The sequence below is a fragment of the Poeciliopsis prolifica genome, unplaced genomic scaffold, assembly GCF_027474105.1.
Source record: "Poeciliopsis prolifica strain line A6 unplaced genomic scaffold, Auburn_PproV2 SCAFFOLD059, whole genome shotgun sequence".
Lineage (NCBI taxonomy): Eukaryota > Metazoa > Chordata > Actinopteri > Cyprinodontiformes > Poeciliidae > Poeciliopsis > Poeciliopsis prolifica.
Genome location: NW_026562434.1, coordinates 1,361,451 through 1,389,003, shown reverse-complemented (window position 1 = coordinate 1,389,003; position 27,553 = coordinate 1,361,451). Strand labels below are relative to the sequence as shown.

The 27,553-nt window shown below is 41.7% G+C and overlaps 2 protein-coding genes and 1 long non-coding RNA gene across 3 annotated transcripts; 1 reads left to right on the top strand and 2 right to left on the bottom strand.

The window, feature by feature from the left end:
• On the top strand, nucleotides 1-16,897 carry LOC129379560 (uncharacterized). Its single transcript, XR_008608198.1, has 3 exons — nucleotides 1-104; nucleotides 5,639-5,789; nucleotides 16,831-16,897. It is a non-coding gene; the product is annotated as an uncharacterized LOC129379560 (long non-coding RNA).
• Nucleotides 15,628-21,978, bottom strand: LOC129379559 (GPI ethanolamine phosphate transferase 3-like). Its single transcript, XM_055060389.1, has 11 exons — nucleotides 21,813-21,978; nucleotides 21,233-21,711; nucleotides 20,617-20,760; nucleotides 20,277-20,400; nucleotides 20,039-20,198; nucleotides 19,519-19,701; nucleotides 17,481-19,062; nucleotides 17,200-17,403; nucleotides 16,848-17,032; nucleotides 16,282-16,352; nucleotides 15,628-16,147 (listed from the first exon to the last, which is right to left on the bottom strand). The coding sequence occupies exons 2-11, from the start codon at nucleotides 21,708-21,710 to the stop codon at nucleotides 16,018-16,020; spliced, it is 3,261 nt and encodes a 1,086-aa protein (XP_054916364.1). The 5' UTR covers nucleotide 21,711; nucleotides 21,813-21,978; the 3' UTR covers nucleotides 15,628-16,017.
• A 617-nt stretch (nucleotides 21,979-22,595) lies between these two features.
• On the bottom strand, nucleotides 22,596-27,086 carry LOC129379624 (stomatin-like protein 2, mitochondrial). The gene is made up of 10 exons (XM_055060436.1): nucleotides 26,909-27,086; nucleotides 25,882-26,016; nucleotides 25,392-25,491; nucleotides 25,240-25,298; nucleotides 25,074-25,175; nucleotides 24,853-24,987; nucleotides 23,739-23,883; nucleotides 23,587-23,666; nucleotides 23,351-23,479; nucleotides 22,596-23,275 (listed from the first exon to the last, which is right to left on the bottom strand). Exons 1-10 carry the CDS (start codon nucleotides 26,948-26,950, stop codon nucleotides 23,156-23,158), a joined length of 1,047 nt encoding a protein of 348 aa, XP_054916411.1. The 5' UTR covers nucleotides 26,951-27,086; the 3' UTR covers nucleotides 22,596-23,155.
• Nucleotides 27,087-27,553: the final 467 nt, after the last annotated feature.

Sequence of the window (27,553 nt, the reverse complement as noted above, 5' to 3'; positions counted from 1 at the left end):
GTTCCAGAACAACCCGAGCTGCAGCGGAGTGAGGCAATAAAACGGATTGTAAAACCCTGAAACAGGAAGACGTTTGGCTCCCAGCACATCTGTGGAGTTTCCAGGTATTTACGAGAAACACCAGCAGGTTCTGGGTGAGACAGAACTAACAGTCAGCCAGTTATCTATGGAAACCAGACGAAGTCAAATCGCTGATTTAACTGAGCCGTTGGCTGACAGTAAGAAGGAGCAACTCCTTTTCTTCAGGGAAAAACTCCCAAAAGAATCAGAACCAGCTTTCGTCAGTTCTGGGCTGGGAAAGAAACACAAAATCGTGAAAGATTAAGTTTGCAAGCAAAATACTTGGCTCCAAATTCAACAGTTAGTTTCAAGCTACTTTTCAAACCAGTTGACCTGCTAACCATGCACTTTTAGCTAGCAAGCTTCAAATGAAACATGCAAAATATTTAGTTAGCAATCTAGCTTCAAACAAAATAGTTAGCCAGATAAAATATTTATCTAGCAAGGAAGAGTCAAACTAAATATTTAGTTTGGAAGTAAAATATTTAGCTGCAAACTAAAAAGTCAGCTAGCTAGCTACATCCAAAATTGGTTAGCAAGCTAGCTTCAGACTAAATATTTAGTTAACAAGCTAGTTTCAGACTAAATATTTAGTTAGCAAGCTAGCTTCAGACTAAATATTTAGTTAACAAGCTAGCTTCAGACTAAATATTTAGTTAACAAGCTAGCTTCAGACTAAATATTTAGTTAGCAAAATACCTTTGCAATTAACTTAAGAAAGTGAATATTTAAGTCCAAACTAAACATTTGCTTAGTAAGTAAAATATTTATTTAGAAAGTTAAATATTTTGCATCAAAATAAATATTGAGTTAGCAAACTAACTAACTGACTAAAGTGAAGCAAGTGGAATATTTAACCCCAAAATAAATACTTAGATTAAAACAATTTTTGCTTCAAATTAAATATTAAGGAAATTATTTAGCTTTAACTAAACATTTTGTTTACCAGCAGCTGTGACGTTTACAAAATGGATTCAATGAAATGAACCCCCATTTTTGTAACGACAGGCTGCTGTTGATTTTTGACAGTGTAACTACAAACAGGCCTCCCATAAACCTCAGCATGCTCGCATCGACATGCCGATCTTGACGCCGTGCCAAAGTTAGCATTAGGCTCAGATAACCTGCGCGGTCGTCTATAGATTTACAGTCCGGCTGCAGGCTGAGCCTCAGATGACGAATGATGAATAATGAAAAGAGCCAAACATAAAACGATCCCAGGACGGCGGCCTCATAGATTTGCTCTTATTAGATCCTAAAAAGCTCCGGATTCAGAGCAGATGAGCAGCGAGGATTTATGTCCTACTTCGTCTTGCCTTCATGTGGATGGACCCTCGGTGTCATCCTGTTTCTGTAGTTTGCATTGACCTCAGAAAAAGCTCCAAACGGATCGACTGAGCTAAACCGGAGCCATCACTTACAGGATGAGGCCAATATTTGGCCGTAACTCTGCAGAAACGGGCCGAAGTCCTGCAGAATGTAGCCGAGTAATGACAGTTTAATGGACGATCTGTGACAAAGATAAACAGGAGCCTCAATCCTGACAGCAGAAGCTACTAATTACATCACAGAGCGAAGGCAGAGGCCTGCAGTACGATTTCCATACGGCGGAGCGGAGCACCAGGCCAGAGCGGAGAGAAGGAGGAGCAAATATCTGCAAAAATCTGATCAAATGAATTAAAACAAAACAATAATCCACACAAAACAGAAAAAAAACTGGAAAGTCAAAAAATTCAGAAATTTTTAGATGACGTGGAAATTTCTAACTGAAATGATGAAATTCTGATATTAGTTTTTCAACAGAATTTTGAGGAAAAAGTAAAAAAAAAAATTCCAGTGGTCCTAATCATCTTCCGTAGAAATTTATGAGTTTGACAAGTCAAAAATTTGGAAATCTCTGAGTTGCAGAAGTCAAGATTTTTTTAATTTTGTAACTGAAAATTAAGTTCAAATTCTCAGCTTTTTCAAGCAAATTTTTGATTCCTCAAACTCAGAAATTCCTGTTTTCTCAAAATTTTTGAATGTTAATCTCAAAATATCTGACTTTCCAGATCAAAAATTTCCAGTTTTTTCTCAATAATTTCTGGATTGATCTCAAAATTTAGAATTTTTTTTCTAGGAGATTTTTAAATTTGAAACACAAATTTTTCCAAATTAATAAATTCTAGAAAATTTCTTGAATTAGATTTTTTTCCTAGCAAATTTTTGACTTTTTATACTCAGACGTTTCCAAGTTGTTTTTCTAGAAGATTCCTTAGATTAATCTCAATATGTCTGACTTTTTCTTGCTAATTTTCAAAATTTCAAACTAAAATATTTATAAAAAATTTTTTTCTTTCTGCAATGGCCATATTTCATTATCATAACATGTTCCTGGTAAACTCATGAAGTTCCCAGAGAAGCTGCTGATCATCAGTAGCATAAAACAGAACAAGATGGCGGATGATGATCAAACATAACGAGCTCTGATTCTGGCTCATCGCCGCTCGGCCATCACGCTGCAAACAGACAAAACATGCCAACATCCATTACTTCAAATCACTTTTCCATTTCTCTTTGTGATGAAGCGTGATGGATTTACAGCGTTGGTGTTTGTTGTAGATATCTGCTGTAATTTGCATGTAAAATGTCTTTGAAAATGTCATCAGTTTGGCTTCTGGAAGGAGAATAATTTAATTTGCAGAAAGACTTTATCAGAGAGAAATGTTTGTCACAGACGGAGTCAAAACAAATCTCTTTGTTCATGAATCTCGGCTGGTTGAGTCTTTAAAAATGAGCAGTTATTAGTCATTAGCCGAGCGCTGGAGCAGAGCTACGGAGGAGCATTAGGGCCCAATAAAAAATCATCTATTTTTTCTCAAAATTCTAATTTTTAGTCAAAATCCAAAAAAATCTTAGATTTATGTCAAAATGTGGTTTTCATGAAAAATACCCCCAAAAAATCACAGATTTTAATTTTACAGGATTTGAAATCCATCCATCCATCCGTCCGTCCGTCCGTCCATCCATATTCTCTCCATTGACCTTCATGTTTTAATTTTCAGGTTTTGTTTTGTCATCTTTCCTCACTTTGAATCTCGACAGTTAATCTGGAATATCCCATTAAACTCCTGACCAGGATGAACCAGTATTCCCAGTCTGATTCCCAGTCTGATTCCCAGTCTGATGCCGTTGACCTGGCCTGACCTTTCCTCCCATCTTCATTTGCACTTTAAAAACTTTAAACTGACTCCTTTTCTCATCTAAACATCATTAACTTTTTAATTATTTGCTTCTCAAAGATCATTTTATGTTCTTTGTCTCATGTTTTATTTCCTAAAACCTCATTTCCAGGCAGGACAGAAAAACCCTTGCGGATTTAAAATTAATTAAAATAAAACTTTCTGGATAATAGCAAAAGCTTCAATTTATTTTCCTTTCATATTTTCATTCAGAGGTTTCATCTGCTGCACCTGTAACGTTCTGCTCACCTCCAACTGTTGCTAATCGATGTTGGGCCGTAAAGCCCGTCTGCAGCGAAGCGCCGTGACTTATTTATGAAACGGGACGAGCGAGCGGAGAGCGGCGCGCCGGAATAACGCCCCGTTAATGAAGCAGCTGGTATTTCCACAGCAACACCTGGGAAGTCCAGCCGCTCCGGAGGAAGGAATGAATCCCACTCAGAGTCTGGAAACAGATTCACAATAACACCGTCTGGACCGAACTGAACCCAACCGAACTGAACGGTACCGGTTCAGGAAGCTTCAGGTTCCTCTAATCCAGCTCAAAGATGAACCCACAGATTAGGATTAAAACATCCCAAAGTCATTAAATTCTGACTGTTGACTTAGATTTACAACTTTTTTTCTCAGAGTTCATACTTTCTTTTCAGATTTATTTCCAATTTTTTGCTCAGATTTTGTCCTTTTTTTACTCTTTTTTTCTAAGATTGGAATCTTCTCAGAATTCCAACTTTTCATGTTTTATTTTTTTCACAAAATTCGGAGTTTTTTTTCTTGGATTTGCGACTTTTCCCGAATTCCTTTTCTGATCCCCCCCCCCCCACAAAATCCAGGATTTTTTCTCAGATTAGAATTTTCTCAAAATTTTAAATTTTTTTCTCAAAATGTAGACTTTTTTTAAACATTTATCTAACATTTTTAACTTTTTTCTCAATCTTCAATGTATCTCAATTATGTTAGCATTCTCAAAACACTGTTTCTGAATTTGTATATCTGGATTTTAAATTTTGAAAATTCAGTTTAAAAACAATCAGCATGACCTCCTGATTAGTGGCCCTCAGCATCCTCCTATCCCATACGTTCCGGTCTGGGACAAAAACAGAAAACTGTCCAACTGCATGTGTAGGTTCTTTTATAAGGTAACACAGACTCCTGCAGTGCAGAGTGAAGGCTCGGGTTGGAACCTTGTTAGCAAGGAAAACACTGGAACATGACGGATGAAGCAGGAATGTGAGGAAAACCTCAAACTGGGCTCCAATTACTGCATTCTGTCCTGTAAAATAATAAGTAATTATGACGAAAACGAGCCCCACTGATGGTACGCAGGTCATAAAGGAAATGAGAAACACGCCGAGTGAAACTCACCTTCTGAGTCACATTGCTGCAGCTGAGACACAAACGGCCCAAAGATTTCTAGTCAAAGACTTCTCAAAAACACAACATGATGGATGGATGGATGGATGGATGGATGGATGGATGGATGGCTGGATGGATGGATGGATGGATGGATGGATGGATGGATGGATGGATGGATGGATGGATGGATGGATGGATGGATGGATGGATGGCTGGATGGATGGATGGATGGATGGATGGATGGATGGATGGATGCTCCTAAACTCAGCGTGAATCTCCCTACTTCTTGTTTTCCTATATTTCCCTTCTCTTCCTTCCCAAACAGGGAAGGCGGCCATCTTTGATCTCCTCTCCCCCCTCGCCTCTTCCTCCTCCCTCCCCAGCTGAACCTCCCCTCTCATTGGTATTTGAGCGATGTAAGCTGCTGCCTGGCACATTTCATGGCTAATCAATGCGATCACTGCCGCAAACAGCCGATCAATCGTCCAGATCGCCGCATCATCTGCTCCGCCCGCCACCGTGAGCGATGGCGACACCTGTAATTGGATTCACTCCGCCAAACAACGGAGGAAAACCGCCGGTTCAGAAAAAAATGAGACAATTACCCCCAACAGTAATGCCCCGCGTTCAGACCGACTCATATTTATTCTGAGAGGCAAAGCGAAGCAGAACGTTCAGCAGGCGCTGCTCAGATGTGTTTTATTGAATTTGTCAGGCTGTTTCCTTCTCAGAGGCCTGATCTTTTCCTCTATCTCTTGTATCCATCACACACACACACACACACACACACAAACAAAATGAAAATGATGGGTTTCTCCCAGCACCCCGGGCCCCGCTCGACCCCTGCACCAGATTAAATCTGACACTCATGATCAGCTCTGACAGCAGGAGGAAAATGCTGCGGGCCAGGCCGGGATCTGCAGCGGCCTGAAGTGTTAGTTTGGAGTGACGGACTAATTAGGGCTTTCCTGCGTCGAGCTTTATTTTCATATTTACTCCAGGAGCCCAGCAGCATTCCCAGACCTGTTCGGGAGAAGGTGGGCTTTCCTGGACCGGAGGAAGGAAGAGATGAGGCTGAAAACTGGGATAAAAGCCACCACTACGCCCTCTGCTGGCGACAACAGGCAGTGCAGGAGCATCACGCAGGATCAGGTTCAGTAATTTAGATATTTATGGAATAAAATTGACAAAAATAACCAATGATTCCTCCCTCCCAAGACAACTGCAACTGTCAGTAAAGAGACATTTATTTTTGCTGCAGGATCAAAATATATCAGCAACAATTTGGGTTATTTATTTCTAAAACTGGGATTCATTATTCAAACAGGACATCGTTTCACAATGCTCACTGAATTCAAAATGAGAATATTTAGATCTAAACTAAATATTTAGGTAGTTAGTAAACTAAATGTCTGGGCTCAGCAGCGCCCCCACAGGTGAGGAGGGGAACATGTTTTTTATTTAGTTTGGCTCAATTCATACAGTGCAGCGTGAAAAAGAACCACAGCAGCTAAAAATGCAACAAATGTTGCAACTTTGATCCCCAATCGAACGAATCTGCCAAACTATCAGGTATGAAACACATTAAACTTCAGACTTTTCCTGCAGAGCCAAAACCATCAACCAGCTCTTATTCTGAACTCGGACTCTGAAATGAAAATATTTTACCAAGCGAGTCGATAAATTTGTGGAGCAGCTTTCTCTGCGCTGCAGTAAATCATTCAACATTGTTATTAACATAAAACATTACGGGATAAATCCCTGCAGCCGTAATAAAGCAAACAGCTGTTAGCGGCCCTTTTAGAAGACGAATGGGATGAAATCATACGAATGGGAAACGTCCCTCAGGTCAAAGCGCATAAATACCCACAAGCCTTAGCATGTACAACACGTTACTTTATCAAGAGTCGTATTTCCTGCGGCGGAGTTTGGGACCGATTTGTCCCCGAGGACAATAATTACAGCCTCTAAAGTTGAGCTTTTTTTCTTGTTCCTCTGGTGATTTCCTGCCCCATGAAATTAGGCCTGGCTGCGTCCATTCATCATCCCATTACCTCCGACGGCTGCCTCTATATATAGAGCCGCTCTGCAAGGAGAGCGGAGAGGAAGGTGGCAGCGGCAACATCAACATCAACGCCAGCAATCACACAATCAGCGCCTGATTACGGATCGGTAGGCGAAGCAGAGAGCTTTCCAAGGATTAGCGTTGACCTTTTATTGCATTACAACAAACATCTCAGAGGAAGATGGCTTCATTTCCTGTCTTAGACCTCTGACAGCTGATATCCAACATTTACATGGTTTTTCTGATGGCAGCTTTTCCTTGTTTTTAGATAACATAAACTCTGATACACAAAATTAGCACACAATGAGTGAATTAGCTGCCACATTATTTTATTCTCTCGTTTAAAAAAGGAAAATTTTGCACGTATTTATTAAAAACAGTTTTTTTTCCCCAAAACACTTAATAATTTACATGTTTTTTAAAGAGTGGAAGTTGATTTTAGAAGCAATTTAGACCCAAATGGAAACACAAGCGTGGAAATTTTCTCATTTATTTTGTCTAATTTTTGATTTCCTAACAATAATATTTATGCAGCCACTTATTTTATGTTAACTAGTTTTATTTTACTGTCATTATTTTTTTTTAAATCACATTTTATTTTGAAATGATTTGGTCTATTTGTCTATTTTCTTGTCTGAACAGCCAGATTTTGCAGCTCCTGGTTGATTTTAAACGCAGTAAAACGTCCAAAGGGGTGAAAACGTTTCACAGTCGCTCTGAGCTCCTTTCCTTCCAGGAAAATACATTCAGGGAACGACAATTAAGATAAAGGTTAAACGTGTTAGGCTAACAGTGACCCGTGCTGGTAGCGCGGGATATGATGGGGCATGTTTGACTTTTATGGGGAAGAAGAAACAAGCGGCACCACTTGTCCCGCTGTTTATTTGACAGACCCGTCAGTCGGACAGGAACCTTTTAACCGACCATAAACACGCTGCGCCTGCGGTTTAAACAAAGTCTGAGCTCCAACACTCGGTTTCTACGTGAGAACAAGCCTCTCCTTTAGTCCTACAGCAGCAGGGGGAGAGATTTATTTTGAAAGGAACAAGTAGGAACACATCTATGAAAAGAGTCTGACCTCTGACCTCACGCTGAGTTTAGATTAAAAAGGTGGCGGCGGGTCGGAGCAAAAAGGCCACTGGGGCTGCGGCGTTATGTCGGTGGGAAAACGATGAAGCGGAGAGGGGTCACGGCGGGGTCACGGGGCCAAATTACAGATTTCTGCCTCCAATATGTCGGGATCTGAACGTGTCAGTCAGAAAATTTAAGCTTCAAAAATCACAGAAACGTTTACAGGAGACATCAGTGGAGCAACGCAACATCAGCAACGCAACATCAGCAACGCAACATCAGCAACGCAATATCAGCAACGCAATATCAGCAACGCAACATCAGCAACGCAACATCAGCAACGCAACATCAGCAACGCAATATCAGCAACGCAACATCAGCAACGCAACATCAGCAACGCAACATCAGCAACGCAACATCAGCAACGCAACATCAGCAACGCAACATCAGCAACGCAATATCAGCAACGAACCGGCAACGAATCGCTCTGTGGAAACAAATGTAATGCAGACGCTTCATCTCACTGGACGTCAACAATGTCTCAGTTTTAAGATGTTCTATGGAGCTACACTAGGGCCAAAACGTTTGGTCAAATAAAAAAATATAAATTGAAACTGAAAAAATTATTTTGAGATAAAAAAAAGGATTGGAAACTCGAAGAACAATAGTGAATCTGAAAAACAGAAAATAACAGGAATAAAAAAATTTGTTTATACATAATTTAAACTGGTGAAAATTTGAAATCCAAAAATAAAGATTTCAAAGTAAAACACTTTCTAAAACTGAAAAAAGATTTGAAACTGAAAATAATTTTGAAAAGTTTAAATATTTGAAACTAAAAAAATATACTTCAAACTGGAAAAAATGTTTTTACACCAAGAGAAAAGGGAAACTGAAAAACAAATCTGAATTTGAAAAAAAGAATTTAAATTGTAAAAATAATTGTAAAAACAGTTTAAAATAAAATAAATACTTGCAACTGGAAAATAATTTTTAAATGACAAAATTAAAACTAAAATAAGTTTGAAATTCAAAAAACAAACTTAAAACAATTTTAAACTGAAAAAAAAACTTTTAAACCTGAAAACATTTTCTAGAATTATGTTAAAAAATTATTGTATTAAATGTGTAATAATTCAATTGATCACTTTGAAACTATGCAGATTTTCTAATGAAATAAAAGTTGAAATCTGGAGTAACTTTGACAGATAGTTTAATTTTAGGCGACTGGAGATTTTAAGGCATTATTGGGTTTCAAACTGTTTTATGAAGATTAAGCAGCAGTTAGTTTCCACCTCCAGCTCCATTGTTCTGAATCTGAACAATAAGAAGCAACATGGGGAGTGGGCGGCTGCAGCTGCATTTTTTACTTTACTGGGCCTCAGATTTGTCTATTTGACGGCTCTGCCGGGTTTTTACCTCCTACAAGGAAACAACCTGAAATGCAGATCAAACAGGATCTAATGCTGCATCCGAGCTCAACCAGTTCTATCCGGAAACCTTCACACAGAACCAAATAACAACCAAATCCCATCATTTCACCCAAAACCTCCCATCTGAGTTTCAGAGTTTATCTAGAAACTTTCAGAGATCAATCTCAAAATTTGTTTTATGTTTCTCCCACAAGATGTTAAACTATGGGGATTATTTATTTTTTCTCGTGTCTCACCAGACGGACTCCGTACGGTTTTGAACTTCAACAGTAAAATATTTGTGAGAAAAAAAACGCAAAAAATTTTCTTACATTTAACTCTGAAATTTTTGAGAAAAAAGTTATAGATTTTTTCTAGAAAACTAAAATTTTGGAAAAATTTTTCCTGTTTTGAAACAGAAAATTTTGAAAATTTAACTTTTCATTTCTAGACATTTTCACGTTTTTCAGACTTTATGCTCTACATTCTGAGGTTTTTCTTGCAAAATTTTGTCCACTCCTTTGGTTTTTCTAGCACATTTCTGGCATTTTAAACTTTAAAGGTTTTCATAGAAAATTTCTAAGTTTAATCTCATAATTTCTTGGTTTGTTTTCGAGCAAATTTCTGACTTTAGAAACCAACATTTTCAGTTTGTTTCTAATAAAGATTTAGATTGATCTCATAGTTTTTCTGGTGTAAATTTATGTGTTTAAAATGGCCCTAACTCACCCACAGCAGCCCTGCAGTGACTTCAGTAATTTGGTTGGAGGGAAACTCAGGCTGCAGCAGCAGGCCAACAGGAACGGGGGTGCAGATGGTATTGCTGTCTCTTTCCTCCGATTCAATACACAGAAGCAATAAAGGAGTAAATAAACAGTTCAACCTTCATTAAACCTGAAGATTTGTGGCTGTTATTGGGTTTTTTCTGTTTGTGAAGCAGCAGAGTGCAGTGGGAACGTCACAGACTCTGCTTCCCCACGGTGACCGGCCGCCTCCTGCACCGTTAATATCCATTTGAACTCAATGCGGCCCGCTCCGTGTGACGCCACATCAAATACACACCCCTCGCTTGTGTTTTGATGTTAACAAGAGCTCAAGCAAGCCCGCTCTGATGTCCTTTACCTCATAAACGTCTCCCTTTCCCTGCTCTCATCGTATTTCCTCGCCGGTATGCGTCTCCTCTCCCTGCCGGGATCTAACTCGAAGCATGTTTGAAAACAAAATGGCGGCCTGGGCCCAGCCGAGCCGAGCCGGCGGTTGATCGTTACAGGGGATGAAGTGAGTCAGTTGATGGACAGGAATGTTTTCACTTAAGGCTAGTCATAATAAAAACAATGAAAGACATGTTACAATAAAATAAGGTATGTTTATAAAACACCCATAAAGGAAAAGCAGTGAAAAGTTGGAATACCGAAAACCTTTAAAGTGCACATCAGGTTTACTCATCTTTTTACTTTTTATTTTTCTGACTTTCTTTTGAATATTTACCGCTTTGGATGGAGAAGCTTGTGAACAGATAACCAATTACATGAGTATATCATGTTTTATTCTAAAATTAATGACGTTCCAGTTATTCAAAATCAGTTCCAAGTGTTTTCATACCTGGCAGATTCGGTTCAATTGCAAATACAACATTTGTTCATTTTCAGCTGTTCTGGTTAACTTTGACTCTGCATTGAGTCAAACAATCCAACCATTTGAAAAACTTGTTCCCCTCCTCGCCTGTGGGGGCGCTGCACTAAGAACGACTGAAGGAAACAACAAGAAAACTTCTGAAGAAGACACTGAGCGTAACTTCCTTTTTCACAAAACTAAAACGCAGTGACGGTTGTAGGATTTCTCCTTTTTCTTTGGCTAAACACCACTAGCTAATTCTCCAGCTAGCGCTTGACTAGCATGTTTGTTTTGGCTGTATTTACCCAGAATGCCCTGCGCTGTCGTCCACTTCCTGCTTCCAGCAGCACCAAAGTTTTTGGCAATAAGTTTATGTTTCTTGGTGTCTGGAAAACAAAACATTTCAAAAACCTGAATATAACTTCCCAGGGCGTGTTGTTGACTTGCTATCCAGAAACCAATAGCTGCTTTTCTGTTGGTTGTGTAGGAGGCTCCACTTCTGCTTTTCTAAGATGTTTGATTGCATAACTGTGACAAGAGGTGCTGAAGTCAAAATGTAAAGAACAAAGTTCCTTCTTCTCCAATACTTCCTTGACAAACTATTGAAAAAACAAACATCAAACAAACAAACAAACAACCTGCTGGTCAGACGAGGAAATAAAAACAAATCTGCTTCAAGTAGGAATGAATTTGAGCAGATCGAGGATCCTGATCATAACCTGCTAAAGATGACAGCAAACGAGTTTAAAATCCAATCAGGTGTAAGCGTTGATGATCATGGCGGCGGTGATGGCTCAGCAATCATCATCGCCGCCGCAGCGATGAGGACAACAAAACGCAGAATGTGATTACAGCGAATGAGAGAGACGGAGGCGGCGGACACTGAATTGGAAAATATGAAGGTACTTTGTATTGATATACGCGGCGAGATTTAATTTACTTCCAAATGAAACATTACTCGTTCTCCAACTTTACCGGAGAAATGAACATTCAGGTTCCTTAGGAAATTACAAATTAGCGTCTGATTGGAGCTTTCACACGTCGGTTCTCAACACTCATAATGTTGGTAGGAATAAAAAAATACATCATAGTGGAGAAAAGTTTGAAGCTTTGAAAAGTGAGAAAGTTACAAAAACCCACCATGAACAAGTTCAAACTAGAGTTTCATCTCTTGGGGTCAGAATGACGTCTTACTTTTCACCTTTGACCTTTGCGGTGTTGATTTTCTCAGATTTTAGTTCTCGTTGATTCTTAAGCTATTTCTTCAACTAAACTTGTTTTATTTTTCTAGAGATCGTTTCCCAGCGCAAGTTCAACAAATCTGGCTCAAAAACACACGAACATCGACGGGTTTATCTGGAAATCAGAGCCTGGAGAAAAACCAAAGAGCTTTTTATTTATTTTTTCCCAAAGTGTTCCTGGCTCAGCGTTTCTGTTTTCTCTGAGAAGCAATTTTTAGAAAATTATCCGTACTTGTTTTAAGCTTTTTGCTTATCATAAAATCAAAACAACAGAGCCAATTTATCACCTTAAATTAAAGAAAAATGTTTTGTTTTTCTAAATGTTTTTCATGTTCAAGATCTGAGCAATTTTGTGCATACCAGCTTTACAAAACTATGGAGCTAAATTGGTGCCAAAAACGTTGTTCAAAGATTTTAAATTAAAAACTTGTTAAAAACTGTACAATAATGTAGATGAAACTGAATAAAATCTGAAACTAGAAAAAACTAAATCTACTGAAAGGTAATTTTAACACTGAGGCATAATTATGAACCTGAAAAATACTTTTGTAATTGAAAAAACATATTTTAAGAAAAAGTTCAAAACCACAAAACAAACTTTATGGCCCCATTTTAGTTCCATAGGGTATAAATTTATGTATTTATGTCACATTGAAAGAAAAGTTGCAAAACTACAACTGAACTTCGTTTAGAAGTACCAAAGCAAACAGGCAAAAACACAAATGCAAGCCACACTTTTCAGATTTTAATCAGTAAGAACATTTTTGACCTCAAAACGAAACTTTAAGGTGTTTTAAAACTTTTGAATTCATTTTGATTTGTTTGTTGGGAGCTAATTTCCAAACTTGATCTTTAATTACGAACAAAAATGTCACCAGAAGGCGAGGATGTGAAGTGAGGACGTCACCTTGGTTTGGGTTCTCAGTTGATTTAATGTTCTCATGTTCGCTGTAATAATTCATGATCCCTGCAGCTGTAAATGTGACTCCAGAGCAACATCCCTCACTCCAAATGAAGCTCTGACTTTAGCGCAGTGATGACAGATCGGCGCTGGATAATTCATCCGAAGGCTCTAAAATATGCAATTACTCTGCAGCCGCTCCGGATCCATCGATCACCGTGATCCGCTCGCAAAACGTGACGCTTCTGTCAACGCCGGAGTCAAGAAACAGACAGGTGGACGCTTGGTCCCGATTTACTGCTAACTTCAAAATTCAGAGGACCAGTAAATCGATCTTCTGATTTACTGATTTTTACATTTTCTACAAAAAGTAGCTAATGTAAAATACGGAGGGAGTAAAGTGTCATAATGTTGCTTTGTTTTACATCTTCTTGGATTTTTTTTTTATTTCGTTCTAGACTTTCCGACACAGGAATTATGAATATTTCAAATGGTTGTTACGGTGGACTAATCCTGCCAAAATTAGCATTAAATGTAGAAATAAATAAATGGTTTGTTGAGGTAATTAAAGTGACAAATATTGCAAAAGGTAAGATATTTTGAAACTAATTTGAGTGTACAGTGTGGCACATTAACAATTGTCTATTGTTTTAAACAATGTGAGACTATCATGATTATTTTTCTTTTATTTCCAATCTTATCGTTTTAGTAATTAGCCTCCTTATTTTTTGCTATTTATTTTTTGTTATATTTGTTTTAATTTACTGACTCTTTCGTCAACCATATATTAATTTATTTCTCCTCTAATATTTCAGTTTTGATTTCTTTTTCTTATTATTATCAGAAAAGAGGAAACTGATGAAATAATAAAAATAAATAAACAGGAAGGGAGAAAATGCAGAGGAAATATTGATGTAATTTAAAAAAAAACATTAAGCGTAAAGCTGTTCAGAAGCAGTTGGATAGATTTTCCTGCGGTCTTTGAACGCATCAGAGCCTCAGCAGCTCATCAGTGAAAACACATCAGCGTTTATTTACTCCTGCGAAGCCACTCAGCAGAAGAAGCGTTAGTATCCATTACCGAGTTGTTCAGCATAATATCTCCGCTGCAATTACGAGTGTCATTCAAACCTGGCTTTTAGCATAATGGAGTCATCAGAAATTAGCATAAAGGCTAATTGTTTGATTATGCGTGAATTTGGGGAATTAGTGTCTAAATGATGACTTCTGTGAGGTGCTGGGTGTTCATAATGCGTCCGTCATGGCGGCAAATCACCGACATGCTGAGAAATCTGGTGAGTTCATTTCTGACATTCATGGTTTATTAAGTCGCTTCTTCCTGCGACCCGGTTCTGGTTCCGAACCAGCAGAAACAGCCAAATGGGTCACGAAAGATTTAGCTTCAAGATCATTTAATCACTGATGGTAAAAAAGAAATAACTTTGTGAATAACAAAGGGATTTCAAACAGACAGCTTGTGATTGACTTTAAAACTGAATGTCTTCCAGAGATGCTCTCATATGGAACTAAATTAGGGCCATACAATTTGTTCAATGAAAGTGGGGGAAAAAAAAGTAAACTAAAAAAATACTTTGAAACTAAAAAAAAAAAGCTTTAAAACTGAAAATAAAGATTTGAATAAAACATACAAAAGTACAAGCTACTAATGAAACACTAAGATTAGAAAAAAAAATAACAGTTGAAAAAATGAAACAGCTTGTTTCATTATCATTCAGAAAGTTTTTACACTTTTGGTGCAACAATTGGCACATTAATTACTTTATTTCTATATTTCCAATTTCGGCAAGATCAGAACTCCATACAAGTGGAGTGTAAAACACACTGAAACCAATTCAAGATGTAGAAAAGCTTTATTAGTTTTTACAGTATGTAAAATCATCACCCGTTAACCCTTCATATCAAACACAATCAGTTTTATAAATAACAAAAATGTCCCATCGTCTCTTAGCCAATCAGAAACATCCCCTGTAGTGATGTCATCAACCTGAGCTTGAACCCGATCAACAGAAACAAACCGACTGAACGATTTCTGAACCCAAATTACATCAGAACCAGGAAAAAGGTAAAAAATTATTAATTTACAAACATTCAGGTTAGACTGGCTGGTTATTTGTTCTGAAAAATACTAAATATAATATTTTAAAAAAAACAAAAAAAAATCCCATCAGCAGATGGTAAAAATGTGTTTTAATGGCTGGAGGTTTAAAAAAGTCAGTTCAGGTTACAGGTTCACACGCTGGGGGGAACGGACGCACCAAATAAAACTTCTGGTCCCAGAAAATTATTTAATGTTCATTTAACGTCTAAAAGACAAATATATGCAACGTACGTATGAGTTTAGTTCTGTCAATGTTTAATATATTTATGTTGAATTCTTAGAGAAAATGCACCTTTAATTTGTACATCTGCATGCGTATATGGAGGACTGATCCTGAAAAAATTGAAAATGTAAAATAACGTAATTAAAGTGCCAAATATTATAAAACAAGAAGAGAGAAAATGCAAAGAGGAAATATTAAAGGACTAGATAAAAGAAACATTTAAAAATAAATATGGAAACCCACTGAAGTAAATTATCAATTAATAACAGCAATAATGTATGGCACACTGTAATCAAATAAGTTTTTTATTTTTATTTTTTGGAGACAATTTTAGGCAATTAATGATCTTATCAAAATATTTATTTAATTCTGCATTTATTTACAGTTTTTGCATGATCAGTCTTCCATAAGGCTGAATGTGGAAATTGAGAGATCAAATTCATGATTGATGAAATTAAAGTAATGACATTCCTTCCTGTGCTGGGTTGGAAGTGATCCTGTAACCAGAACTGAGTGAGCCCAGAGTTGGCAACAAGAGTTTTGAAGCAGTTTTTCTTCCGTAGTTTCAACCAAAACAGAAAAAACATTCAGCTCAAGCTGGGAGGACTTCACCCTCAGTGAGGCAGCTTGGAGGAAAAGCCCAACAATCTGAAGTCAGTTTTCCACAGACGTGTTTATGTCGAAGTTCGTCACAGTTTTAGATGTTTTTGTGCAACATGGCGGCAGCGGCGTTGCTACCTGGAGGCGTCTGGGATGAGTCTTTTAAACCAGCGACCCACGGCGACGTCGACCCGAAACACAAAGGTGACGCCGATCAGCAGGAAGCAGCAGCTCACCACGAAGCCAGACGCCTCAAACAGCAGCCTGAGGAAGAAAACATACTTTAGAGGCAAATTACCACCTAAAGAGGCAGATTTTAGCTCCAAAACGCGTTAAAAACCACAAAAAAACTGTAAGATCAACAAGTTTTTAGGTGGAAAATACATTCAGATACTTACTTGGGTGCGAAGACCTTCCACACCATTAGGTGTCTCCTGAGAATAGCAGCAGCACAGACTGAAGAAAACACCTGAGAAAGAATGAGAAACCAGTTAAAGCAAAACTGCACACAAAGACATACGGAAGAGGATTAGTGCCACTGAAAAAAACTGGAAAAAAAGAACTTCAGCTTAAATTATAAAATCATAGAAGATCAAAGTCAGAATTCTAGGAAAAGTCAAAATTTGTAAAAGAAAAGTTAGAATATTCAATTTGATCAGAATTTTGAGATTCAAGTCAGCATATTGGGAAAGAAAATTAAGAATTCTGAGAGAAATAGTCAAAATTTGGATAAAAAAAGGTCTGAGATTAAAGTCAACATTGAGAAAAAAAATCTGAATTTTAAGAAAGTCAAAATTTTGACAATAAATTGAAAATTCTGAGAAAATATAAGGAATTCAAAGAAATAAATGACAAAATTCAAAAGCAAAAAATAAAAATCCCAAAATTAAAATGAAAATGTACAGAAAAAGAGATTAAAGTCAGAAATTTTCCCCCGGATCCAACAGAACCAGGCTGGACCGACCTGTGCTCCCAGAATAAAGAGGTAGCGCGTCGACAGCTGCAGCAGCGCGGCGCTGAACTGATGCGGTTTCTCTCTAAGTCGCATTTCCATCACGGCGTCTTCGCCTTCTTCGCCGTGACCTTTCACCCCCCTGCTGGCCCTGACCTCCCGCACCAGAGGCCAGAACAGCAGCAGAGGACAACCCACTGGTGACAACAGCAGAGTTTAATCATTTTATTTATTAAAAAAACAGGAGAATAAATAATATTTCCATTGTTACAACAAAACATATAAAAACAGATTTATTTTTTCTTTGCCTTTAGCGTAAAATCAGCTAAAATACATGCAGGTTTGTGTAAAATAGCATCTTAACCTGCAAATAATATGTGTGAGGAAAACGTGTTGAGGGTGACCAGGCAGGCGGGCAGAACGGTGCCAGTGTGTCCATCTGGAAACCCCACAAAGGCGGCGCCCCATTGGATGGAAGGGAAGGTGGGCAGGTGACCAGTGGAGTGGAAGAACTGGGAGGCAGCCAGAGACCAGAGAACCACTGGAGTCCAGGCGACGCTGAAAACCCCTGGATGAGAGAAGAGTCCGTGTTCAACCGCCACAATGCAGAAACACCACGACTAAGATTTCGGGTGGATTTCCTGCCTGTGTTGGCTGCAGGTGAGCCGCTGAGGTTGGCGGCGGCGGCGTGGATGTGCAGCAGCGCCGCCATCTCCAGCAGCAGCAGCAGGAAGGCCAGCGCCATGCCCTCCGGGTGCAGCAGCAGCAGCCCGACCCCCAGCAGGCCGCAGAGCAGCAGCAGCGGGGCGGAGTACACCGTCCCCAGGCCGTACGCCTCCACGGCGGGCCGCCCGTCCTCCTCGCCGCCCGTCTCCCCGTCCTCCAGCGAGCGCCGCATGCGCTGGTAGATCTGCGGGATCAGGTGGCGCAGCTCGGCCTGCGGGCTGATGCCGGTGCTGGCTCGGTAGCGCGGCGGGAGGGCGGGGCTCCTGGCCGAAGCGGCGGCGGCGGCGCGCGTCTTGGCGAACACGGTGAGCGGGTCGGCCCAGATCAGGGAGACGCCGAGGCCCAGCAGGGCGAAGGCGGCTCTGGGCAGGACCAGCTGCGCCACGCGGATCAGCTCCGCCAGCTTCCTGAAGCCGTCCTCCGGCGTGGCGCTGACGGCCCAGTGGAGGCCGGCGCAGACGCACAGCAGCGGCAGGACCCAGCGCGCGGCGAACGCCGTCCCGCCCGACGAGTTCAGGTTGCCGTAGTGACACAGCCAGAGCCGCAGCAGGTAGGCGGCGACGCCCAGAGAGACGACGGACAGGATGTAGTAGAGGTTCTTCAGCTGGCTGTCCTGGAGGCGGGACAGCGGGGACAGGAACGGCGACGGCGTGCAGCCGCCCTGCTCCTCCCTGCAGCCGTGGAACGACAGCGAGACGCAGGCGCACAGCACCAGGCCGCCCAGGCAGCCAATCAGAGAGCTGCTCTCCTTCCTCAAGGCGGCCTGGGTCAACGCCGGCGACGGCGGCAGCCCCGCCGACTTCAGCGGGTCAGGGGTCAGAGGGACAAGATGGCCGTCCCAGTTGAGGCGCACCGGAACGTAGAGCGCCAGAGAGAGCAGGAGAAAGGTCACGACCCGGCCTTCGTAGATGACGTAGCTGTCGGAGAGCAGCGAGGCGCAGCGGAGGAGCGGCACGGCGAGGGACGGCGCCAGCAGGCGGCGCGCCGACAGCTTCCACACTTTGGCGCCGTTCTTCAAAACGGGTGGGCGGCTCAGTCGCCACGCCCTCCAGAGGAAGAGCGCCTCGGAGGCGAAGGCGCCGGCCGCCAGACACCACACCGCCTCCACGTAACCGCGGGCAACCAGCTGGACAGCGGCGACGGCGACCCCGACGGTCAGCGCTTCGGCAACCGGACCCTTCAGTCCCGCACGCTTCTCCTCCGTCAGCACGGCGGAGAGCTCCGACATCACCAAACACGCCAGGCAGGCGAAGGTGAGGACGGCCAGACCGGCCGCCATCTTGGCCGGGTTGAACCTGGCCCACGTGGCTCGGCAGGTGTCCCTGACGGAGGTGAGGTAGGCCCGCAGGGAGGAGGCCAGGCCAGGTGACGGCGGCCGCCCGGCGCCCACCGAGCCCAGGTAATCGGAGGCGAGGCGGGCGAAGGCCAACTTCAGCTCAGAGAGGCTCTCTGGAGGAATGTCACTGGACAGAGACGAGTACGTCTCCAGGAAACGGTTGACCTGCAAGACAATCAATCATTATTGATCCATCACTGAAATAACCATCAACTAACTAATCAATTAATTAGTTAGTTGATCAACCATTTGCTGAAATAAAAAACTCAGAAATTTAATCAAAACTCACAAAAAATATTAACATTTTGCATTTAAGACAAAAATCCAGTTGTTGCCTGGATCAAATTCTGGAAAATAAATCTATTATCAGTTAATACAGAAATAAGTCAACAGGTTAGATCTATACTGCATAGACGTTAAGCAGCTTTTCAGCTGTAAATGATGAAACTTTCACAAAAGGAATTATATTTAGTTGCAATAAAATGTTGATTTTCTTATGTGAAAAGAGAACTTGATTATTTCTTTATTTGCATTTTTAAATAATGTAAAATAATGCTAAAAATAATGAAGCTGTTAAATGAAAACTCGTTAGTTTGAGCTGTAAAAGCCTGAGGACAGCACCTGTTTTGTGTTGATCCACAGCGCCTCCAGCTGGCTGAGGCGCCTCACTGCAGCCTGCGTTTCCTCGTGTGGGGGGAAGAGAGGCAGCAGGACTTGACCCACGCTGCTGAACGGGATGGGGATTCCCAGCAGGAGCGCCAGAGTGGGAACCAGATCCGTCTGTGGGACGACATCCGGCTCATCCTGTGGGAAAAATAAACATTTTTCATGTTTCTGTGATTTACAGCTCGGCTCTACGGAAGACCTGTAATGACAAAAATAACAAACAAATGTTAAAATAAAGAAACGCCTGGATGAAATAATTAATGTGTCAAATGATGCATCCAAAAATAAAAAGAAGTTTAAACTTATTTGATCATACAGTGTGACATAAATTAACATTAAAATTTATTAATTCATTTTCTTATTTAATACATTTTTCATATTCTGTATTTTTTGTTCCATTTTTAATCGATTTTATTAAATATTTGTACTTTATTTAACCATACATTGATTTATTTTCTCCTGTAATGTTTCCCACCTCAGTCGGCGGTCCAGCAAAGATGGCGGATGGGCTGTAGAGGAAGAGCGCAGCGTCCGTCTCCTTCTGGCTCTCCCCTCCGTGGTCTCCGGTGTCGGTCATGCCGTGGTCGCCCATCACCACCAGCAGGGTGTCGTCCTGCAGGCGCTCCATCACCGACCTGGAAGGAGAACCCAGTGTGAGCGAAACCCTGCGGCTTCCGTCCACCTCGGCGCCCGTCTGCGTCCTGCCGTCCGACCTGATGACGCCGTCCATCTGGGTGAGCTTGTCGGCCATGGCCGGGTGGTCGGGTCCGAACCGGTGCCCGCAGTGATCCACCCCCAGGAAATGGGCCACCAACACGTCCCAGTCGTCCCCCACCACTGAAACAAGCATGGAGGGAAATGCAGGCTGAAGTTGGCTTCTGATTGAAGAGTGTCCAAAAATTAGACTCAATAAAAGCAAAACGGAGCCGACAAAGAAAATACAACTAAAACAGTAATAAAAATACTCCTAAAAGTAAATGTTTCCCAGCTTTAGTTTGTCGGAACTGATGGAGGTGAAGAGTTAAGATGGCCGCTGTGGGTGTTTCTACATACTGGTGGTGTAGAGGTGCTGCAGGACGCCGTTGTCCACCGTGTGCAGGTCTTTGACGTTAAAAGACGGGAACGGCAGAGAGCGGTAGAACTTCTTAGGGAAGAGGTTTTCCCAGGTATCGTCGCCCATAAACACGACCCGCTTACCTGCAAATGAACCCAAAATAATAACTATTAAAACTACAAAGATGATTTAAGTAGGAAGAAAAACAGAGAAAAGACAAAATAGAAATAAAGATACAGAGCAGAAAATAAAGAGAAAAGAAAGCAGAAACAAAATAAAAATAAATAAAGACAAATACAAGGAAAGCAAAGAAAAAAGACAGAAAGAACCAAGGAAAAGAAAAAAGAAGAGATGAATACAGACAGAAATGAGAAAGGAATAAACCAAGAAAAAAAATAAAGACAGAAACAAACAAAGAACTAAAGGAAGAAAAGAGGAAGACAGAAAGGATGAACAAAAGAAATAAGAAAAGACGGTGAAAAACTGAATTAAAGAAAAAATAAGCACATATTTTGTTCAGTTACGTGTAAGCAGCAGCCTCCCTGTTTCTGCTGAAACCCCTCAGCATGACGCTGCCACCCCCATGTTTTCCAGCACAGATCCCCACCAACTCACCCATCTGCCCCAGCTGGTGGATCAGGTTGTCCTCCAAGATGGCGCTGGAGGCAAAGTTATTGCCAACGTCCACAAAGGTGGGCAGGGAGCCGGTGGTGAAGCCCTTGATCCTCTGCATGGTGGTGGTGGGAGGGTCGGCTCTGAACGGGTACAGGCGGCTCTGCGCGGGCCGGGCCGACACCGTCTCCTCCAGCACGGGCAGCTTGTTCTCGTGAGGTCGCGGCGCGGTCTTGGTGGGGTCAAACCGGGCGAAGTCAATCTTCAGGGCGTCGATGATGAGGAGGACGGCCCTGCGGAAGCGGGGGGGACCCCGGCAGAAGTCCGCCGGCTCCGCTCCGGGCTGCAGGACGTCCCCGCAGGCGCTGGTCCGGTTCACCTCCAGCCTCACCAGCAGGAAGCCGCCCACGAAGAGGTAGATGCCCACGAAGTAGGCCGCGCACAGCCACAGGAGCAGGCAGAGAACCGTGAGCCCCTTCATGCTGGAGCGGAACCAACGGAGGAATTTGATAAGTTTAGGTAGAAACTGGCTAACATCACCGGCTAGCTGCGGCTAATCCGTCCTGTTTCATTCACTGCTGACCTTGTATCCCTGGGATTTCACCTCTCGGGGTCAGGAGGCGGCCGTGAAGCTGTGTGTGTGTAAACACCACAGAGGTCCAGGTGTCTCAGGTAACCACGGAGCAGACAGGAGCCTCCCTCACCTTCATTGGGACGGATACATTCACATTCCAGGCAGGTGGACCCGGCGGAAGTTGACGGCGGACTGGTTTCACTGTTACCAACCATGGAGATGTGTTTTTAAAGCCCGGACTGAGACTGCCAGGAGAATTCAACGCTTAAGGTATAGAAAACAAATAACAAAGAAACACAAAACAACCCACTTTAATTATTATAATACTTAGTAAAATTTAATTTAATTAATTAATTAATTTATTTTAAATTTAGCCCTGATATAGTTCGTTATGCCTGTAAGACAACGTGCCGGGTGTAACGGTTGAGGCTCGCAGGATGTGTCACTCTTAAATAAATACAGATTAAAATAAAATTAGATTGGGAAACAATTAGCACTACTTTAGCATATAATCTGTTAATAAAAATAAAAAGTAGCCATCCAAGAAACGCCTCAAGTAAAAATGTATTTGGTATAAAGACCAAAATATTGGACATCTGATTTAATATTTAAAATATATGAATACAAGTTAATTCTAACATTAGAAACATAATTATACAGCTGTTACCTATATATTAAGCATCAAACTAAATACTTTGCTCACTAATTAAAATACAGTAAATATGTAATTAGGCACTAAATTGCTGTTAGTACAAAATAAAATATTTTTCTTCAAAGAAACGAAAAAAAACATTTATTTTTGACTGTTTTATTTTGAAAGAAGTACATGTTGTCGCTCAAGAAATTTCAACTTGATGGCAAAAGTTTCCATTCAGCCAGTCTTCAAAGTGGGAAAGAGAAGAGAACATGCCATTCAGTGAAGGCAGATTCACGTTGATCTCCAGAAATTTCCCATAACCAGAGAAACAAAACGCTGCTTTATTTTCCCACTACGACGTCAGGACGACAAGGAAGGTAAAAAAAATCTGTTACTGCAATAAAACATTAAATTTATTCAAAGTTTTTGATGCATCTTTATTCAGGGTGTCAATAATTGTGTGCGACGCTGTATAAAGAAAAACAAACACGAGTTTTCTGCATTTACATATGAGACAACATTTCTGTCCTGGAGGCTGAAGTCAGTTGAACATAAACAGTCTGTGAGGATCGACTAACTGGAGATCTGATCCGGAGGTCCGACTGGGTTCGGTTCCCCTCCCAGTCCCGTCGGGTCGGAGGGAACTGTTCGGTCAGCAGAGCCGCCTCCACCGGATCCGCTTCATGGCTTTCTGGGTCAAACACCCCGACTTCCTTCACTGAGTCCTCTGCTCCTCTGGTGACGCCGAACTGTCAGGAAGCTCCGCCTTCTTGTCCACCGCCGCCGATGATTCTGCAGGAGTCGTCTTCGCCAGCTGGCTGTAGATGGTCATCGCCTGGACACAGCGAACGAAACGAGTCGGTAACCGTTAGCAGCCAGACGGATGCTGCGGGCGGCGCTGGATACGGACCTGAGTGACCATCCCGGTGACGTCGCCGGTGTTGGACGGCAGCAGGACGGTGTTGGTCTGCTTGGCCAGGTTGGAGAACGCCAAGACGTACTGCTCAGCCACGGTGAGGGACGCCGCCGCGTTGCCGTTCTGAACAAACAAAACGTTTAATTTTACTACATTTGTCAGAAATTAATATAATAATTCAAAGATTAAAATGAAATGTCTGAGACTAAAGTCAAAATACTTTGACTCACCTGCTCCGTTAGCGCGTCAGACAGCAGCCGGATAGCTTTCGCTTTAGCCTCAGCTTTGGCTAACACGGCCTGGGCTTCACCTGCAGGAAACAAACACCAGCCTCAGATAACAGGAACATTTTACCCAATAACCAGACAGAATCCAGACCCACCAGCTGCTTTGTTGATCTGCTCTGCCTTCTCTCCCTCCGACGCCAGAATCTGAGCTTGTTTCCGGCCCTCAGCCACGTTGATGGCCGACTCCCGGGTCCCTTCAGACTCCAGAACCGTGGCTCTCTTCTTACGCTCAGCCTCCACCTTCACACAGTTAGTGACATTAAATGGTGTTTCTGTGATTGTTGTGCAGCTAAAACATTAGAGGTAATATTGCGTAAAGATTTCACAGGTTGTAACAGGTTGCAATCAAAACCACTGATTTGTGCCACGTAGATGCATATTAGGGCTGCAGCAGATAGAAAAAAGGAGCTAATTTCTACTAAAAATTTTATATTAATCTCAAAAATTTTCTAGAATTTTTTTAGAAAGGTTTCAATTTCAAAAGATACAATTTTTTACATTTTCAAACTTACAAAAATTCTAACATTTTTCAAGAAAATTTCTGAGCTTAATCACTCAGAGTTTTTTCAGTTTTGAAAGTCAAAAGTGACTTTTGAAAATCAGAAAAGTTTTCTCTATAAAGTTTATGAGATTATTTGCCCTCCTGTTCCGCCCTTCGGACTCCTCCAGTCTACAGGACATTAAAACATGTTTGTTAAATCAGCCTCAGATTTTATGCAAAACCTTCGTCTGCCCTGTTCTGCATGTTCTGAGCTGTTTTATGGCGTCCTGTCACTTTAAATCCAGATAAGCTTCTGCTGGCCACGCCCTAAACGGAACGTCAACAACAAAACAATCGTCTTTCCAGCAGCCATTGTAGAGCGCATACAGCGGTAAAACCAGTTGACCAAACAGCTGGAGCTCAGCTTGGGTTGCCAGGTAATGGCGGAACTCTATCAGGGGGTTGCTAGGTAATGGTGGAACTCCATCAGGGGGGTTGCTAGGTAACGGCGGAATTCTATCAGGGGGTTGCTAGGTAACGGCGCAGCACCAGTTGATTGTGAATTAACATTTATGTTTTTAAAATGGCTCATTTTCCAGGCAACAACATGAACTTGTTGTCAAATAAACAGCTGGGTGTTTATATTAGCGCTCTGGCTGATTTCAGAGGCAGTAGAAACTATAAAAGTATAAAAACGTTCATAATGCGACCCGGTTCATGACTCCCACCTGCATCTGCATGGACTCTTTGACCCGCGGCGGGACGCTGATGTCTTTGATTTCGTAGCGGAGGCAGCGGATCCCCCACTCGTCCGACGCCTGGTTGATGGAGTGGACGATGTTGGAGTTCAGCGACTCTCGCTCCTGTTGGATCAAACAGACGGATGGAGATTAAAACTCTCCAGAGAAAAACACCTGGAGGGACGACAGACGCTGCTGCTGGGATTTACCCGGAAAACCTTGTCCAGGGTCAGCTTCCCCAGCTCAGAGCGCATGGTGGTCTGGGCGAGCTGCGTGACGGCGTACTCCGGGTCCTCCACGCCGTAGCTGGCCTGAAAGCAGCACGCCGTCACTTTAAGATCACATTAAGATGGCCGCCAACGGCCTGCGCCGTACCTTAAACGGGTCCAGGATCCGCAGGTAGAGCACTCCGTCGATCTGCAGCGTGACGTTATCTAGGCGGGTGAGAAATGAAGACAGATGCTTTTAATTTGAAATGATGGGAGCGTAAAGGTGGTTAGAAGCTTTTATTTTGAAGTGACGCTCACCCAGAGAGACGGCGGATTGCTCCGGGACGTCGATCACGATCTCCTTCAGGCTCTGCACGTAGCGCACTCTGTCCAGCACCGGGATGAGGAAGTTCAGACCCTGGAGGGGAAAACAGAGAGAGAAAAGGTAAAGGACATGGAGGGATGGGGTCAAAGGTCAGAATTTCTAGAGATTTACAGAGACGATTGAGTCAGAAATCTAAAAAAATACTGATAGTTTCTGGTCAAACTACAAATTTATCAAAAGAGAGACGGAAACAGGAAGAGAAGAACCGAGGAAGGAAAGGAGAAGAAGAAGACAAGGCAGGAAGCAAAGAACAAAAAGGAAACAAAAGAACAAAGAAGGAAAGGACACAAGGACGAAAGAAACAACATTTAGGAAGTAGGACTAGGAATATAATCTGGAATATTAAACTAATCGCATCTGATCCAGTTTAGCTGCCGCGTGGGTCCAGCTGGGAGCGTAAACATGGTTACGGGCGGTTCTTACGGGCTCCAGGATGCGGTGGTAGCGGCCCATCCTCTCCACCACCCAGGCCTCCTGCTGGGGGACGAACAGAACCACCGTGTTCATGGGCAGACTGGAGGCCCAGCGCTGCTGGACCGGCCCGAACCGCTGGCTCTGCTGCAGGCGGACACACACACACACACACACACACACACACACACACACACACACACACACACACACACACAGATCAGTAGTGTCTCATTAATTACTAGTCCCAGCGAAATCTGAGTAAATTACAGCAGATTACTGTAATTATAATCTGCAATATAAATGCTGTGATTATCAGTTATATAGTCTAATATTTTCTTTTTCCGTTTTAATTCTCCTCCTCTCTCTGTTGTTGCTCTTTTGTTCTGGTTGCCATGGCTCCATTAACCAAATCTATTTTCCTCCTTTGCTTCATTTCCTAGAGGCATTTAGTCAACATTAAAAACAGAAATAAATCATAAATAAATAAATGATGTCACCACTTTTTATCTGAATTTCTGACACAAAGAATCATTTAGCAACATAATCCACTGCAGTGATTCTCTATATTATGGATCCATGTTAAAATAAAGGAGATCATTTGAAGCCATAGCAGGTGCTAGCTGCCAGCAGCGCCATGTTTTCAGGGTGTTTTAGCAAATAAATGTGTGTAAACTTCATATTTAAGGCAAGTGGTTTTCATTAGGAAAATGCTAATTGACTGATATCATGACATATTGTAAATATCTGGTCTCAGGTGTGTATGGACGCTCCTGTCTCACAGGTGAGACAATTCGGTCAAACTTCCATCAAGCGCAACGCAATAAAAACAATTTTTAGACGTATTAGCGGTAAATAAATACAATAACCAAAACCGCTTGCAATAAAATTAATTTTTGACTCAAAAAATAAAGAAAATCAGCCATTATTTTATGTTTAGACTAGCTTGGTGTAGAGAAACATTTGGTTTAATTTTAACTGACGTCCACGCGCTGAATGACGTCTGATGGCACGAGCTAACAAGCCGAAGAGAACCGACCTGCAAAATGGCGCCGCCTTTCCGACACAGCGTCCGTAACATTCTGCTTATTTATTAAATGTAGTTGTTAGCTACTACTTTGATGGCTCCAGCTTTGTACGCCGGTCTGTAAACGAGCTCACGGCTCATGTGAATGACCCTCTTGTCGGAGGAAATGAAAGTTACATCAGTGGTGCAGTTCTGGAAAAGTCCGCTTACGCTGGAAACAGAAGCTGGGGAACATTAGTTCCGCTGTGATAAATAATGGGACTCTTTTTTAATGCCGTGAAGGGAAAGTGGGCTTTCTGTTTCCTTTTTGCTCGTTTTCAGTTTAACGTGCAGAGAAAACATCTACTAAAACTTTTTTTTTTTAAATATTTTGTTTTCCCTGTCGCTGTAAATCATTATTATTTGCTTTTATTACAAACAAATTTGTCCTGAATGTCAACAAATGAAATAACTTTAAAATGCAAATATTTTTTCATAAACACCATGAATGTTGTTTCTCTAATTTATTATTATTAGTAGTAGCAGTAGGATTACATTTTTGTAAGATGAAATATAATTAAAGGAAGTAAAACAAACAGTACCCCTAGCAAACTGTCTGATTATAACTGCAAAAATATTAAAATAAAGAATATTTGTTGCTATTTCCCTGTGTGTTGC